Source organism: Cervus elaphus, chromosome 5 (assembly GCF_910594005.1).
Source record: "Cervus elaphus chromosome 5, mCerEla1.1, whole genome shotgun sequence".
Classification (NCBI taxonomy): domain Eukaryota; kingdom Metazoa; phylum Chordata; class Mammalia; order Artiodactyla; family Cervidae; genus Cervus; species Cervus elaphus.
The window spans coordinates 127,217,695-127,230,912 of record NC_057819.1 but is presented as its reverse complement, the minus strand read 5'-3'; the positions used below and the strand labels follow the sequence as shown (position 1 = coordinate 127,230,912).

General features: G+C 50.6%; 1 protein-coding gene across 5 annotated transcripts in view; it reads right to left on the bottom strand.

Moving 5' to 3' along the window:
* RNF157 (ring finger protein 157) overlaps window positions 1–13,218 on the bottom strand; it is a 75,351-nt gene that overhangs the window by 11,518 nt on the left and 50,615 nt on the right. For 4 of the 5 annotated variants that reach the window (XM_043905450.1, XM_043905451.1, XM_043905449.1 and 1 more), the window contains 13 exons: window positions 12,536–12,776; window positions 12,014–12,080; window positions 11,685–11,728; window positions 11,215–11,262; window positions 8,667–8,738; window positions 7,630–7,789; window positions 7,395–7,507; window positions 5,068–5,306; window positions 3,999–4,107; window positions 2,521–2,632; window positions 1,729–1,916; window positions 1,380–1,445; window positions 499–547 (listed from right to left, as the gene is read on the bottom strand). In XM_043905450.1, coding sequence (XP_043761385.1) covers window positions 499–547; window positions 1,380–1,445; window positions 1,729–1,916; window positions 2,521–2,632; window positions 3,999–4,107; window positions 5,068–5,306; window positions 7,395–7,507; window positions 7,630–7,789; window positions 8,667–8,738; window positions 11,215–11,262; window positions 11,685–11,728; window positions 12,014–12,080; window positions 12,536–12,776 — 1,508 coding nt within the window. The remainder of the gene's footprint in view (window positions 1–498; window positions 548–1,379; window positions 1,446–1,728; window positions 1,917–2,520; window positions 2,633–3,998; window positions 4,108–5,067; window positions 5,307–7,394; window positions 7,508–7,629; window positions 7,790–8,666; window positions 8,739–11,214; window positions 11,263–11,684; window positions 11,729–12,013; window positions 12,081–12,535; window positions 12,777–13,218) is intronic. The other variant, XM_043905453.1, reaches the window with a different exon arrangement.

The following is a 13,218-nucleotide window of genomic DNA, read 5'->3' as shown; positions in this document are numbered from 1 at the left end:
CCCCCGGCCTTCACCGTGCCTCCTGCTGCTCAGGCCCCTCTGCTATTGTAAGAGCAGCCCTTTTCTTCACTAAAGCAAAACCAGACCTACTGCCTGCAGTCCTTCCCACCCAGCGATGGAAACTGCCCTCTGCTCCTGCTGCAGCTCAGCTCCAGGGCTGCCTGACCAGCTCCAGGAGACTCTGTTGAGAAGCTGAAGCAGGAAGGAAGGTGATGGGAGTTGCCAAAGGAGCTTCAGAATCTACTCCACGTAGATGGAGAACCACCTGAATGATATCTTCTGCAACCTTGGCTTGGGGGCCCGGAAAAAGCTGGGAAGGCCACTGAGGTCCTCGGATACCCTGCTGGCTTTTTGATATTTCATCAAGAAGACAACATTTCTCCAAAGCCGCACCCTTGAGCAGTGCCACCCAGTCACACCGGTGCCCCTTTCTGTACCGTTTAGCGAATACCCAGGAAAGAAATATGATAACAGGGAGCCAAAGACCAGGTCTTTTACCATCTTCTTGTGTGGGCGATGCGTCCTCTTCTTCTAGAACATCGTTCCCCTAGGACAGAAGGAAGGTGCTATGAGTCCAGAAAGCAGTGACATGAGTGTACTGAGTGGCCGAAAACAGCGCTAACCAGCCTCCTGGTCTCTATGCGTTTCCCATCCACATAAGATGGCTCAGAGGCTGAGCAGAGGTAGATTTTGCTTGGCGAGGCAGGATCGGCCGGCAGGGACCAGGTCTGAGGCACATTACAGACGGATCCTAGGACTCTCAAGAATAGTCTTGGTAATGGTTTAGCTCACACTTAGTCTCTCTAAGGTGGATGTCAAAGTTGTGAATTGAAAAAGCAAACTGTGAGATCAAAACACTTTCAGAAATTCCTTAGGATCCCAAACCCTGTCCAGATATGCCTTTGAGAACTTGTGGCTCAAAAAAGAGTTCTGTCGTCCCCACTGTGAGCCGAGTGCTCCTCTACGGCCCCACAGCTGGGTCCGAGCACTTCTCATACTGAATTACAATCCTGACTCCTCCACCGGATGAGCTCCTGGATGGGTGGAGTGGGTGGGGGGCAGGCTAAAGCCACGTCACTTGGTCAGTGTCCCCCCACTGCCAGGAAGCACTCGTGAGCCGGCTGTCCCGGGTGAATACTAAGCGAACGGAGGACAAACACCCTCTCGAGGGTCTGGCCTAGAAGACTTCTCTCTAGAACTTTCTCCACGCCTATTACACTGAGACCAGCGCCCTCGCTAATCGGGGCAGTCCTTGGGCTCTGCACCCGCCTCTTAACAGGCTTCTTCCAGAACAGCTCCCATCCCATTCACACCCTCTGCCAGCACTGAAGGCCCCTAGACTGGGGAGGGGGCACCACCGTCCTCCGCCTGGCTGTTACCTCTGCGTCCTGCTCCTCGGCGGCGAGGCCCATGAAGTTGCAGTCTGGAGATGCCGCGGGCGTCACCTGCAGAAGAGCGGCAAAAATCAAGGTGCAGACACCACCAGCTCACCTCCCCAGCTTGCCTGGCAGCAAACCCAAACCAAGTCCTCAGGACAGAAGTAGTGCCAAACCAAAGATCAGATACGAGGGCATCTTTGACTTAAGGACGCGGTACCCTGTTTTCTGAGGCTCCCTTCCCGAGCACTGGGTGGGGCTTTGTGATCTCCCTGGCAGACCCTGGATTGAGCTGCTTGGGATGAGCCTGCAGAACCAGAGCGGCGAGAGCCATCCCTTAACCCCCACTTACCTCTTCTTCATCTGAGGGGGTCCTGCTGGCAGCCCGGGGGGAGGGGAGGGCCTCCCCCTCCTCTTCCGTGCCAGGGGCGATGTAGGAGCCGGACATGGAGGAGACGGTGTCGGTGCTGATCTGGGAGTGCTGGCTCTGGGACGACACCATGGACATGACCGACTGGGCCAGGCTGCTGCTGGCAGGGTCTTTGGAGACAGGAGTTGGGGGAAGGAGATGGAGATCAGGCATGGCTGCTGTGAGTTCCCTGGGAGCAGGGTTCACTCCCCGCACCCGGGGGCCGTGAGGACCATGGCAGCCTGGCCTTGCCCTCACCAAACAGGGTTTAGATTTAAGGTTTGCCAAGGTTTGGCTCCTTTACGCTTTATTTTATTTAAGTTTAAATTTTTTTCTTTTTGGCCATGCTGTGGGCCATGCAGGATCCTGGGTCCCCGACTAGGGATCAAACCTGAGCCCCTGGCACTGGAAGCTCGGAGTCTGAATCACTGGACCCCAGGGAAATCCCTCTCCTTTACGTTTTAGAGCTCTGAACGCAACCTCAGGGGTAAGGGATTTGCTTTTGCCTGTTACGATGTTAAAAGAAATCTTACAACAGTAGGACTGGGAGCAAGATACCTGCCTTCCCCCTAGCTGGGTGGCAAGACCACCCTCTCGTTGCAAGACACCGAGTCCCACTTCCCTCTCAAGTCGGGCCCTACTTGGCTCGGCCGCTGAGGTATCACTTGGCTGCTTCCCCAATCCATCCCAGAGGAAATACTAGAAGTGTCACAGACTCCCGCCCTCCTCAGGTACCTTCTGGGGAGGAAATCGTGGAGGAGAGCGGGGTTCCCGTGCAGGACGACTGGTCAATAGCTCCTGACGATGACAGGGTCAGGTTCTCACTTTCTGGGGTGACACCGCATTCCTGGGGAGAGGCAGAGTCGGAGGGAAGGGGTCAGGGCAGGGGGCCTGGGCCAGGGATGGCGGGGGCTGACGTGCAAGGCAGGGCCGGCTTCTCTGTCATCACTTCTCTGCAGCCCTGACCCGGGGTGGCTGGCTGTCTCCCCGGGGAGGTGCGAGCGCCTCCTGCCCGAGGCCCAGCATCTGCTGGAGCCACACAAAGGCGGCAGCTCAGATGACCCAGGTCAGCTAGCAGCTGTGACACGGGGCATCCCAGGCTTCCCCAGGATTACAAACAGCTCTCCTTCTGAAGAGGAAGAACACAAAACCAGTCAAGGCCCCGGAGCCCCCCTGGGCTTCTCCTCTGGGATGGGGGGGTTGGTTCCAGCTCAATGGATCTAACATAAACACCATCTCCCTCCCCAGCCTGCACCGGTCCCCCACCCCCACCCCGCCATCCGTCACCTGGGCTCGTAACCTCAGTCCACCCCGGACAATTGCAAAGGTCTGCTGGTTCTCTCTCATACCCCATTCTCTCTCCTCCAGGCGTTCTTTCCTTAAAACTGTAGTTCAGGCGTTCCCCCCTGCCTAGCTCTGTCTGTCTCCTGCCTGATCCTGTCTGCACACCTCTGCCAGGGGGTCCCTGGTCAAGCCAAGTTCCCGCTGTACCACTGGCCTGCTCAGGGCCCCCACTTCTGCTCTGTGCTTCACATGTACTGTCCCTAGGACCAGGAATGTTTCTCTCGCCTTCCTCTTCAATGTCTGCGAAGTTTTGCCCCCTGCAGTAGAGGCACAGGGTCCTAACCACTTGACAGCCTGGGAATTCTCCATGGATCACTTTTTTTGTGTGACCCATTTTAAAAGTCTTTATTGAATTTGTTACAATATTGTTTCTGTTTTATGTTATGTTTAGCTCCCTGACCAGGGATCGAACCTGCGCCCTGCATTGGAAGGCGAAGTTGTAACCACTGGACCGCCAGGGAGGTCCCGCCATGGACCACTTTTTAAAGTGAGCATCCCCACTCCTAGCCTCGACCCTCCCTTACCTGATCCACTGATCCACGGTACCACCTGCCACATACACTTTGACTGTCTTTGACTGTCCTGCGTGTCCACCCCACCCCAACTGCCAAGCCTATAATAAGCACCACGAGGGCAGGACTTTAGTGTCTCCCCATTGTTGCTATTCTTAGCACAGAGGATCACGCCTGGTCAGATACACAGGCTTCATTCTTTGTTGAAAGAATGAGTCTAGTGACACCTTTGCCATGACTCAGAGAGTGTTCAGAAGATGTGATGAGTGAATGGGAGCAGATGGACCGGAAGAGGCCGGCAGGCAGGAAGGAAAGGACCCAGAGTCCAAAACCCAGCAAGGATGGAGCGTATATTACCTCTCCGAGACGCTGGCCTGACGGTCTCTGAGACAGCTGTGTCTCAGATTCACTGCAGGAACGCTCATCGTCCTCTTCGGGCAGCACAGAAGAATTCTGAGAGATGGACCTGCATGAGGCCATAGGGAGAAACAGTTGCAGCCAATGCCCATTTAAAGACTGGAACTCGCCCGCACTCCCTTCAACTAGATGTCAGAGGCAGCAGAGAACCGTGGGGGGAACTACAGGGAACTCACCTCTTAGGAAGGAGTAGAGACATGGGAAAGGGTACCGAGGGGTCTGAGACCTCTTCTGGGTGTCAGAAAAATCTGAGTTTTCCCTTTTGCTCCTTCAGATAGTTGTGTCTGAACTTCGGGAAGACCACTGACATTTTTAGGCTTTCAGTATTTTCATCTGTAAAATACCCTCCTTTCTTCTGCCAGGGAAACTGATATGATGATTTGTGCCTGTGCATGCATGCTCCGTTGTGCCTGACTCTTTGCCACTCCGTGGGCTGTAGCCCGCTGGGCTCCTCTGTCCCTGGAATTTTCCAGGCAAGAATATTGGAGTGGGTTGCCATTTCCTCCTCCAGGCGATCTTCTCCACTCAGGGATTGAACCCACGTCTCCTGCATTGCAGGCCTATTCTTTACCACCATGCCACCCGGGAAGCTCCATGACTTGTGCCAAGGTGGATGTAAATACTTAAGAAATACAGATCACAAGCTTCCTTCAGTCCTCAAACTAAGGGACGCTCCCCAGGGATGCTCCCCTAGATGACCGTAATGATGTCATCTTCCCTGTCCCTTATACCCTCCTCCCAAAACAGAACATGTTAAAGTTTTATCCGTCTGGATCCTCCTAAGGACCCATGTACCATCTTATTTTCCTCTCCTAAGGGATGGGATAACTCCCCCTCAGGCGTCGTTAGCCCAGGTCTCCAGTGAAATGAGCAGCTCTGGCAACAGCCCAGAGGGTCTATGCGGCCCCCGGGACCCAGGTCTGGAGTGAGCACGGAGGAGTGGAAGGATGGACCGAAATCATCGCGTCAGGGACCCCAGGGCCAACGCTGTCGCTCGCCACCTACTCACTTGGAGAGACTCTTTTTGAGCTTGAGTCCTTGGCTGCCACAGTCGGAGAGGCGGTCGAGGGGGGAGAAGGTGCGGACGGGAGGCAGGTGGCCATCGCTGCCGTAGGAAGGCAGCATTCCTGGGAGGTGTCGGTCTCCAAGCACGTGGAGCGGGGGGACCGCTGGGGACGGGGTGAGGGGCCCGTTGAGGGCCTCCAGGAGAGACACCACCTCATAACCTGGCGGGATGTTCTCTGAGGACTGGGGGGATCAGAGACAGGTTGAAAAACTAATTAGATAACTTTTCATTTTATGGTATGAGTGTGTTTCTTCCTCTGTGGTGGAAAAATGCATCCTTTTATATCTAGTCTGGGGGTTCTGCCAAAAAAACTTCTGTATTAGAGGCAGAAGAAAGAGAAAATATCAGAGAACCACATGTGCTGAGACTCTACTTATACATGAGCTTCTTAATAATGTTTATTTTTTGATTATAATAGAAATATGTGTTCTTTACAGGAAATTTGGAAAACACCAAAAAATGGAAAGAAAGAAAAAAATCAACTGAGTCACCAAAATTGATAACTTTCGCTAGCATTCTAGTGTATTTTCTTCCAATTTTTTCCCTCTGTATTGTTTACACAGTTGTGATCAATCTGTAAATAATAATTTTATACCAAGCTTATTTCACAGAACATAATATTTTCCTTCACATGTGTCCCTTTTCATAGATACCATACCTTTCCTAATTCTTCCACTAGTGCTGGCTAGTTAACTGCATCCATTTCCTGCTGTAAGCAGCACTTTGAGGAACATCTGTTCATTTATTATGCACCATCTCTTTTTTTCAGATCATTTTCTGGGTATTAAATTCTAAGACCTTAGATTACCAAGTCCATAGGTTCTTTTTTTTTTCAATTATTAATTTTATTAAATCTTCACCCTATCGTACACCTCTTTTTTTTCCTTTTATAAAGCCATTTTAAAGTTTCATTTTATTATTATTATTATTATTTTTTGACTTGTCGCATAGCATGCAGGTCTTAGTTCCACAACCAGGGATCAAACCAGTGGCCCCTGCACTGGAAGTACGGAGTCCTAACAACTGCACCACCAGGAAATCCCCAAGTACAAATGTTTTTTAAGGCTCTTGATATATACAGCTGTTTGTTTTTTACAGTGAACTTCCTAGGTATACTCCTATAAGCAGAACAGAATACCTATTTTAGTTGCTTTCTGGACAGCATGGGTTATCTTTAAAAAAGGAAGTTTCTAAATTTGAAAGGTGAAAAATGGTCTCTCATTTTAACTTGCATGTTGTTGATTTTTAATGTGGTTGACTTTTAAAATTTTAATGTGTTTGATCATTAACCAGCTATGTTTCCTGTTTTGAGAAACTTTTTATATATATCTTTGCCCATTTATCTATTATTTCATTCAGGGGAGTTATTCCAGAGATCCTAGCCTTTCCTCTGACTACATTTTGTTGTGTCTACATTTTTTTCTTTATAGAATTTATTGATTGCCTTTTAATTTGGGCCATCTTTTACATATCTAAAGTTTAAAGTTTTTTATGTGATAAAATCTACATGTTCTTGTTTTGGGTTGTTTTCAAGCTTAGAGAACCCACTTAGAGAACCCCCATCCATAGTCAACTGAAGAATCATCTGTAAAGTATTCTAGGTTTTTAAGGTTTGGTTTGCTTTGTCTTTAGGGTAGTTAACTAGTTACTCCACCTGGAATTCATTATCTGATAAGGAGTGAAGTGCTAAACTAACTGATTTTTCTTCCCTAAATAGCTACCTAATCATTCCAGTACCACTTACTGAATAATTAATAATTAATCTCTTCCACTCACATGTTAACCTAAAGACAAGACCTTCTAGTCTGTAACTACAAAGCTCGGAAGCTTTGCACCATCACTTACACTACGAGACCAAGGTGAATTATTTCATCTACTTGGCTCCTAGTATCTGAAGCCATGAAACCGGATAAAGAAAAATAGTCACCTTCTCTGAGGATTCAGATAAAAACAGTAAGTTGAATCTAAACCTCAAACAATCATCCTCTTGTTTCTGCCTGGGGGCGTTCCAGAACTGACCCCACCTCTGCAGTGAAACAGCAAGCCGCTGGCTCTAGAGATGGTAAATATTAACTAGATACTGAGTTCCCCAGGCGGAAAGGGGAGGTTTTAACGATCAGAACCTCATTTCCCACTGTCCTATCGGGGGGTTCTAACACAACGCAATCTCGGCCAGCTTACTCAATACTTCAGAATGCCAAGATTCAATTACTTGCTGCCAAGCCACGTGAAGAAGGACAGAAGGTGAAAAACAAAAATGCCCAGCTTACGGAATGCTCTTCTGAGTCGGAGGTCTGGGATGAGAGGATAGGGTTGAAGCTGGTTGGGGACAGGGGGCCCAGTTTTTTCCTCATGGCTCGGATTTGGAGCAGTGCCCGGAAGGCTGCGAAGAAGGAAACAGGTCATCAGGACTTGGGGGGGGTCAGGAGGGACTAGAGCCTCCACGGAAGCCGCCCCGGCGGGGTGGGTGACCTGGGGGACCCGGCGGGGCCTCGGGGGGCTTACGCAGTCGGCAGATGGGGCAGTTGTTGGCCTGGTAGCGCAGGGTGTCGGCACAGCTGTTACACAAGCAGAGGTGGCGACAGGGCAGGATCAGGGTGTCCCGCACGTCGGAGAGGCACACCACGCACTCAGCGCTGTTGTCGCTCACCTCGTCCTCAGCCACCTGGCCGGGGGGGAGAGTTAGCCAGTGTCACAGAGACCCTCATCACCCAGGCTTTATTTTAGCATTCATCCGTTCATTTTATGTGGATCAGTTTTAAAGTCTTCATTGAACTTGTTACAATAGTTCCTGTTTTATTTATTCTTTTTTTATGTTTTGGTTTTTTCACTGCAAGGCATGTGGGATCTCAGCCCCCTGACCAGGGATTGAACCTGCAACCCCTGTGTTGGAAGGCGAAGTCTCAACCGCTGGACGCCCCCCACCAGGGAAATCCCCCATACTTTCTTTAGAAGGCAACTTGCCTGCAGAGAGGAGACAATATGAACAGAATCTTGCACCTACATTGAACTTGATAGTTTATCAAGTGCATGTTCACACCCAGTTTCACCTCTGGCAGCTGTTCGTGCCAAGCTCCTCCTCTGGGGCTGAGATCCCGTCCTGGCCGTCAGTCAGAGCTGAAGGAGCCCAGGAGGCCACGCGGGGAAGGAGGGGAGAGATGAACTGAGGGACCAAGGAACTGGGTAAGCAGAGCCCCGTAGAAGAACCCATCCAAACCAGCCCATTGTTTCATTTCCAAATTCAAATATAATTATAATCATCTGAAATGAGGAAGAAGAAATACCCTTCTAGGACCAGACAAATTTCAGAGTTTGCTGTGCTAAATTCCTAGATCCTGGCTGGATCAGAGACGGTCTCACCCTGCCTTCTGGGAAGAGGACATTCAGATCTGTGGATGGGGGACTTCCCTGGTGGTCCAGGAGTTAAGCCTGTGCTTCCATTGCAGCGGGTCAGGGTTTGATCCCTGGTAGGGGAACTAAGAGCCCATATCCTGCAGGGAAAGGCCAAAAAAAAAAAAAAACGAACCATGAATGGAACTTGCCTTAGATTCTTGCGTGTTGTACTTGTTTTCAATCCCGTAGATCTCCTGAAGGAGGTAGCTGACCCCATCCACCTGAAGAACAAATGGAAAAGTGCAAGGGCAGGCTGGTTCTAATGAAAGATAAAAGTGGGAACTTACACATCTCCACCATGAACCTCCTTTGGTAACCAAGGACTACAGATTCACAATGGAAACAATCGAAGGCCTAGACAAGTACAGGGTGCCCTTATTTACTTACACGTTCTCTCTGGGAGGGAAAAGAAAATCTGATGCTTAATTCACCCACTCTTTTGTCCAACAGGGAACATGCACATTCATAAATACAACAGTAATCCTTGTACTGTAGGTCACTATGACAGAGCCTAGAGACTAGGAAAAGGGTGGAAGACCACAGGTCAAAATAGACGCATTAGCTAGCTATGGAATGAAACCTTACACAAATGAAGGAATGGAAATAAGAAAGAAAGAGAAGAAATGGACAAGGGAAAGGGGGGAAGGGAAAATGCAGAAGCTGAGAGAGAGCAGGCTCTGGAAGGAGGGGCCGATTGCACCCCTCCCCCACTACTGAACCACCCACATCGCCGACAGGTGGGCAAAATTACCCGTTAGTCCTTTGAAGAGCTGACTCATTGGAAAAGACCCTGATGCTGGGAAAGATTGAGGGTAGGAGTAAAAGGGCATGACAGAGGATGAGATGGTTGAATGACATCACTGACTCAATGGACATGAGTTTGAGCAAACTCCGGGAGGCGGTGAAAGATAGGGAAGCCTGGTGTGCTGCAGTCCATGGGGTCGCAAGGAGTCAGACACGAACTTAGCAATTGAACAAGTCCTGCCTCTTAAAAACCCCCAACTTCAGGGCTTTCCTGGTAGTCCAGTAGTTAGGACTCAGCGCTCTCACTTCTGGGGCCCAGGTTCAATCCCTGGTCAGGGAACTAAGATCTTGAATGCTGTGTGGCCAAAAATTAAAACCCCAACTTCAAGGCCCAGTTCAACCCCCACAGCCTGAGCCACGTCTGCCAAAGCCGGCCGCTCCCTGTTTCCTCATGCCAGCTCATTCCTCACTCCCCCTACCCCCAGAGATCCCCTCCCCCGAGGCCCAGTCCATTATCGATTGCACATTCTGGTCTCCAGTTAGACAAGGCCTGTTGCTGATGCCAATCTAGCAACAGAAGAAGAGATAAACCAACTCCCTTGCGGTACCCGAGCCTTCCCACCCCATGCAGGCGTCCTGGAGAAAGGCCTCCCCATGAGGCAACTCACTGAGGCCCGGCCTTTCCAGGCAGCATCCCCCGGGCTCAGGCCCTGTCATCTCCTCTGCCTCTCTTAAAACTTGCTTTAATGTAGTGATGATACTGGAAAGGACATTATTAACAAATTCATACTAAAGTATGACTGACTACTGTTGACCTCATTAAGGGTGGAGAGCGCTTAGTAGCTCTCCTTAGAAGTAAGGCAGAAAGAGAAAACAAATATATTAACTCATATATATGGAATCTAGAAAAATGACACTGATGAACCTATTTGTAGGAAAGGAATGGAAATGCAGATAGAATGGACTTGTGGACCCAGGAGGGGAAGGGAAGAGTGCATTAATGGAGAAAGTAACATCAACATATATACACTATCATGTGTCAAACAGAGAGCTGGTGACAAGCTGCTGTCTAACATAGGGAGCCCAGTCTGGTGATCTGTGATGACCAAGAAGGGTGGGATGGGGCAGGGGAGGGAGGCTCTAAAGGGAGGGGATACATGTATAATTATGGCTGATCTGCATTGTTGTATGGCAGAAACCAACACAATATTGTAAAGCGATTTTCCTCCAGTTAAAAACATTTTTTAAAAAATGAAATTAAAAAAAAAAAAGAATTTCAGATATTTGCCGGCCATCGTGGCAGAGCAAGGCTTTCTTCACATCTCAACCAAGGCCTACCATGCCCCACACTTGACCACCCCTCACCCTCCACGTGATGAGCAACCCTCGCTGGGCAATGCCACCGACTCCACTCTCCCCTCCCGTCCTCCGCGGCTCTGCCCCGGCCTCAGGGGTCAGGACTTCCAGCAGATACTTGCATAACTTGCCCACCATCCTGGAAGGGGGCAGATGGCCAGCAGATTTTGAATTTGAGAAAAGCAATGTTGGGATACTTTAAGCCAAGAGCTCTAATTGGCCCTGAATCAGACCCTGATAGTTTATTCTTGTAGCTGGAAATGTTAGTTTCTCAGCCTGGCATTTTCAATAAAAAGAGTTCTCCCTAAACCTAATGTCAGGAGACAAATCTCAGTCCTTTCATTTTCTGAAGTCCTTTGCTCAGCTACTGGCCGCCTCACCACCAACAATTCTGGAACAACAGACACCCCAAATCGGTATTCCTTTCAGGCCACCCAAGTCGTTTCTAACACAGAAAAGCATCCCTTTTTGCTTTTCTTCTTTGATTAAAAAAAAAAAAAGGCAGGGAAGGGGGAAGAAGAGTGCTTAGCTAAACAGTGGGGAGAGAGAGAGAGTGAAGGGGGAAACACCAACAGTCCCTGGCCCTTGAATACTTACCACTTGTTTCTGTTTGAGGGGCTTGACACAGAAAGTGCCATCTGAGTGCTGGAGCGAAAACACGAAAAGACGACAGTTACGACGAAGAAGAAAGGAGATGAGGACCAGCTGTTTTCCCGTTACTTCCCTCAGTTAGGCACGTTCTTGGATCCCCCACCCACGCCCCAGAGAGTGGAGTGACAGACTCCTCATTCGGGAAGGGTCCTCAAGCATGTAGTCTAGCCCTTCTGATTTAAGAAGACAAAACGAGGCCTAAGGAGTCTCAGGGCATCAGCAAGCTTCTGGCCGAGCTGGAACTCGGCCCTGTGTGGCCCGGGGCGTGCAGGGGGTGCTCCCCTCCGCTTCCCGCAGCCTCCCAGCCAGACCCGCTCTGCCGAGCCCAGGCAGCCAGAGAAGGGGCCACCACGCGTCCTCGGAGGAGAGACAGAGCAGTGCGTACCAAAGCAAGGCCCATCACGTCAGCCACTGACCTTTTCAAAAGTGCCCAGCAGGACGTGGCAATGGCCAAAATACTCTGAAAGAAAGAAAGGCACACAGATGGGGAAGAAGAAAGCTAATGATACAGCTTGACCCCACCCACCTTCCCCGAGCCCCTGCGACCCTCTGGCTTCACAGGGAGGGGGAGGTTAAGTCACCCAGTAGGACTGTCGGTGCCCGAGAAGGCTGGGAGCAGGAGGGCGCCGGGATGTGGAAACTGATGCCCACGGAGGAGCCTTGTGGATCTGAGGCCGCAGTCGCTGCCAGCCTGCCTGCCACAAATGGGCCTGCGTGCAGCCCAGAAGACAGGAAGCACCCGTACCATCGCCTTCATCCACCACGGCGTGGACCACCAACGGGTAAACCTCCCTGTCTAGGTCGAAGCCAAGCTGAAGGGAAAGAAAAGAAAAAAGGGAGGGAGGAGGGGGATTTACATTCAGAGGACACAGTTATCCATCAGAAAGGGAGGCCTTAACTTCATCTCAGCTCCTCACCCATCAACCTGGTAACTACCCGGTGGTTTAGTCTCTAAGTCATGCCTGACTCTTGCAACAGCACGGACTTTAGCCCACCAGCTCCTCTGTCCCTGGGATTTTCCAGGCAAGCATCCTGGAGTGGGTTGCCGTTTCTAACTACCTACATCCATTGAGTTGAAGGCCACCAGTCTCTCTGTAAGAAACCTCACAGATGTAAAGGCTTCTAATCTGTAGGTCTTTCTTTCGGGCACGGCTTTCTTACAATATCCTAGGTTAATTAAGGGGCTGCTCTGGGATAGAAAATTAGATGTGTCCTTCCCAGGGCATGAAGGCATTAGAAGGCTGAAGGGGAGCACGCCTTTGAGCACCTGGGCTGGTTCTGTGCTGCCGGCCGGGGTCCCGAGGAGCTCCCACACCCTGCGGGTCTGTGCGTGGAACCTGCCCTGCGCTTTCTCCCGGCGGCTGGTCCGCTCCGCCGGCCGGCTGCTCACCTCCTCTTCCGCCCACTCGGAGGGGTCCACGGTGTGTGAGGGCAGGCAGAACTGCTGGCAGACCCCGCGCTTGTAGTGCACCGTCTCCGACTGCAGGCTGTTGTCTTTGGGGATGTAGCTGTCGGTCAAAGTGGGAAGCAAAGCACAAGTTACCGTCTCGCCCAGAGGATCTGATGGTTTCCTCTGTTCCGTGTCTGTTGTCAATTATCAACAGGCTCTCAGTATAGAGTGGAACAGAAAAAAAAAAAAGAAAAAAGACCTCCTTATAATCTCTTTTCTTTGCCCTTGCTTGGTGATGCTATTGAAGTTATCTATTTAGGGACTTCCCTATGAGGGCTTCCCAGGTGGCACTAGTGGTAAAGAATCTGCCTGCCAATGCAGGAGACGCAAGAGACTTGGGTTTGATCCCAGGGTTTGATCTCCAGGTCGGGAAGATCCCCTGGAGGAGGAAATGGCAACCCACTCCAGCATTCTTGCTTGGAGAATCCCGTGGACAGAGGAGCCTGGCGGGCTACAGTCCATGGGGCCGCAAAGAGTCGGACACGACTGAGTGAGCGTTG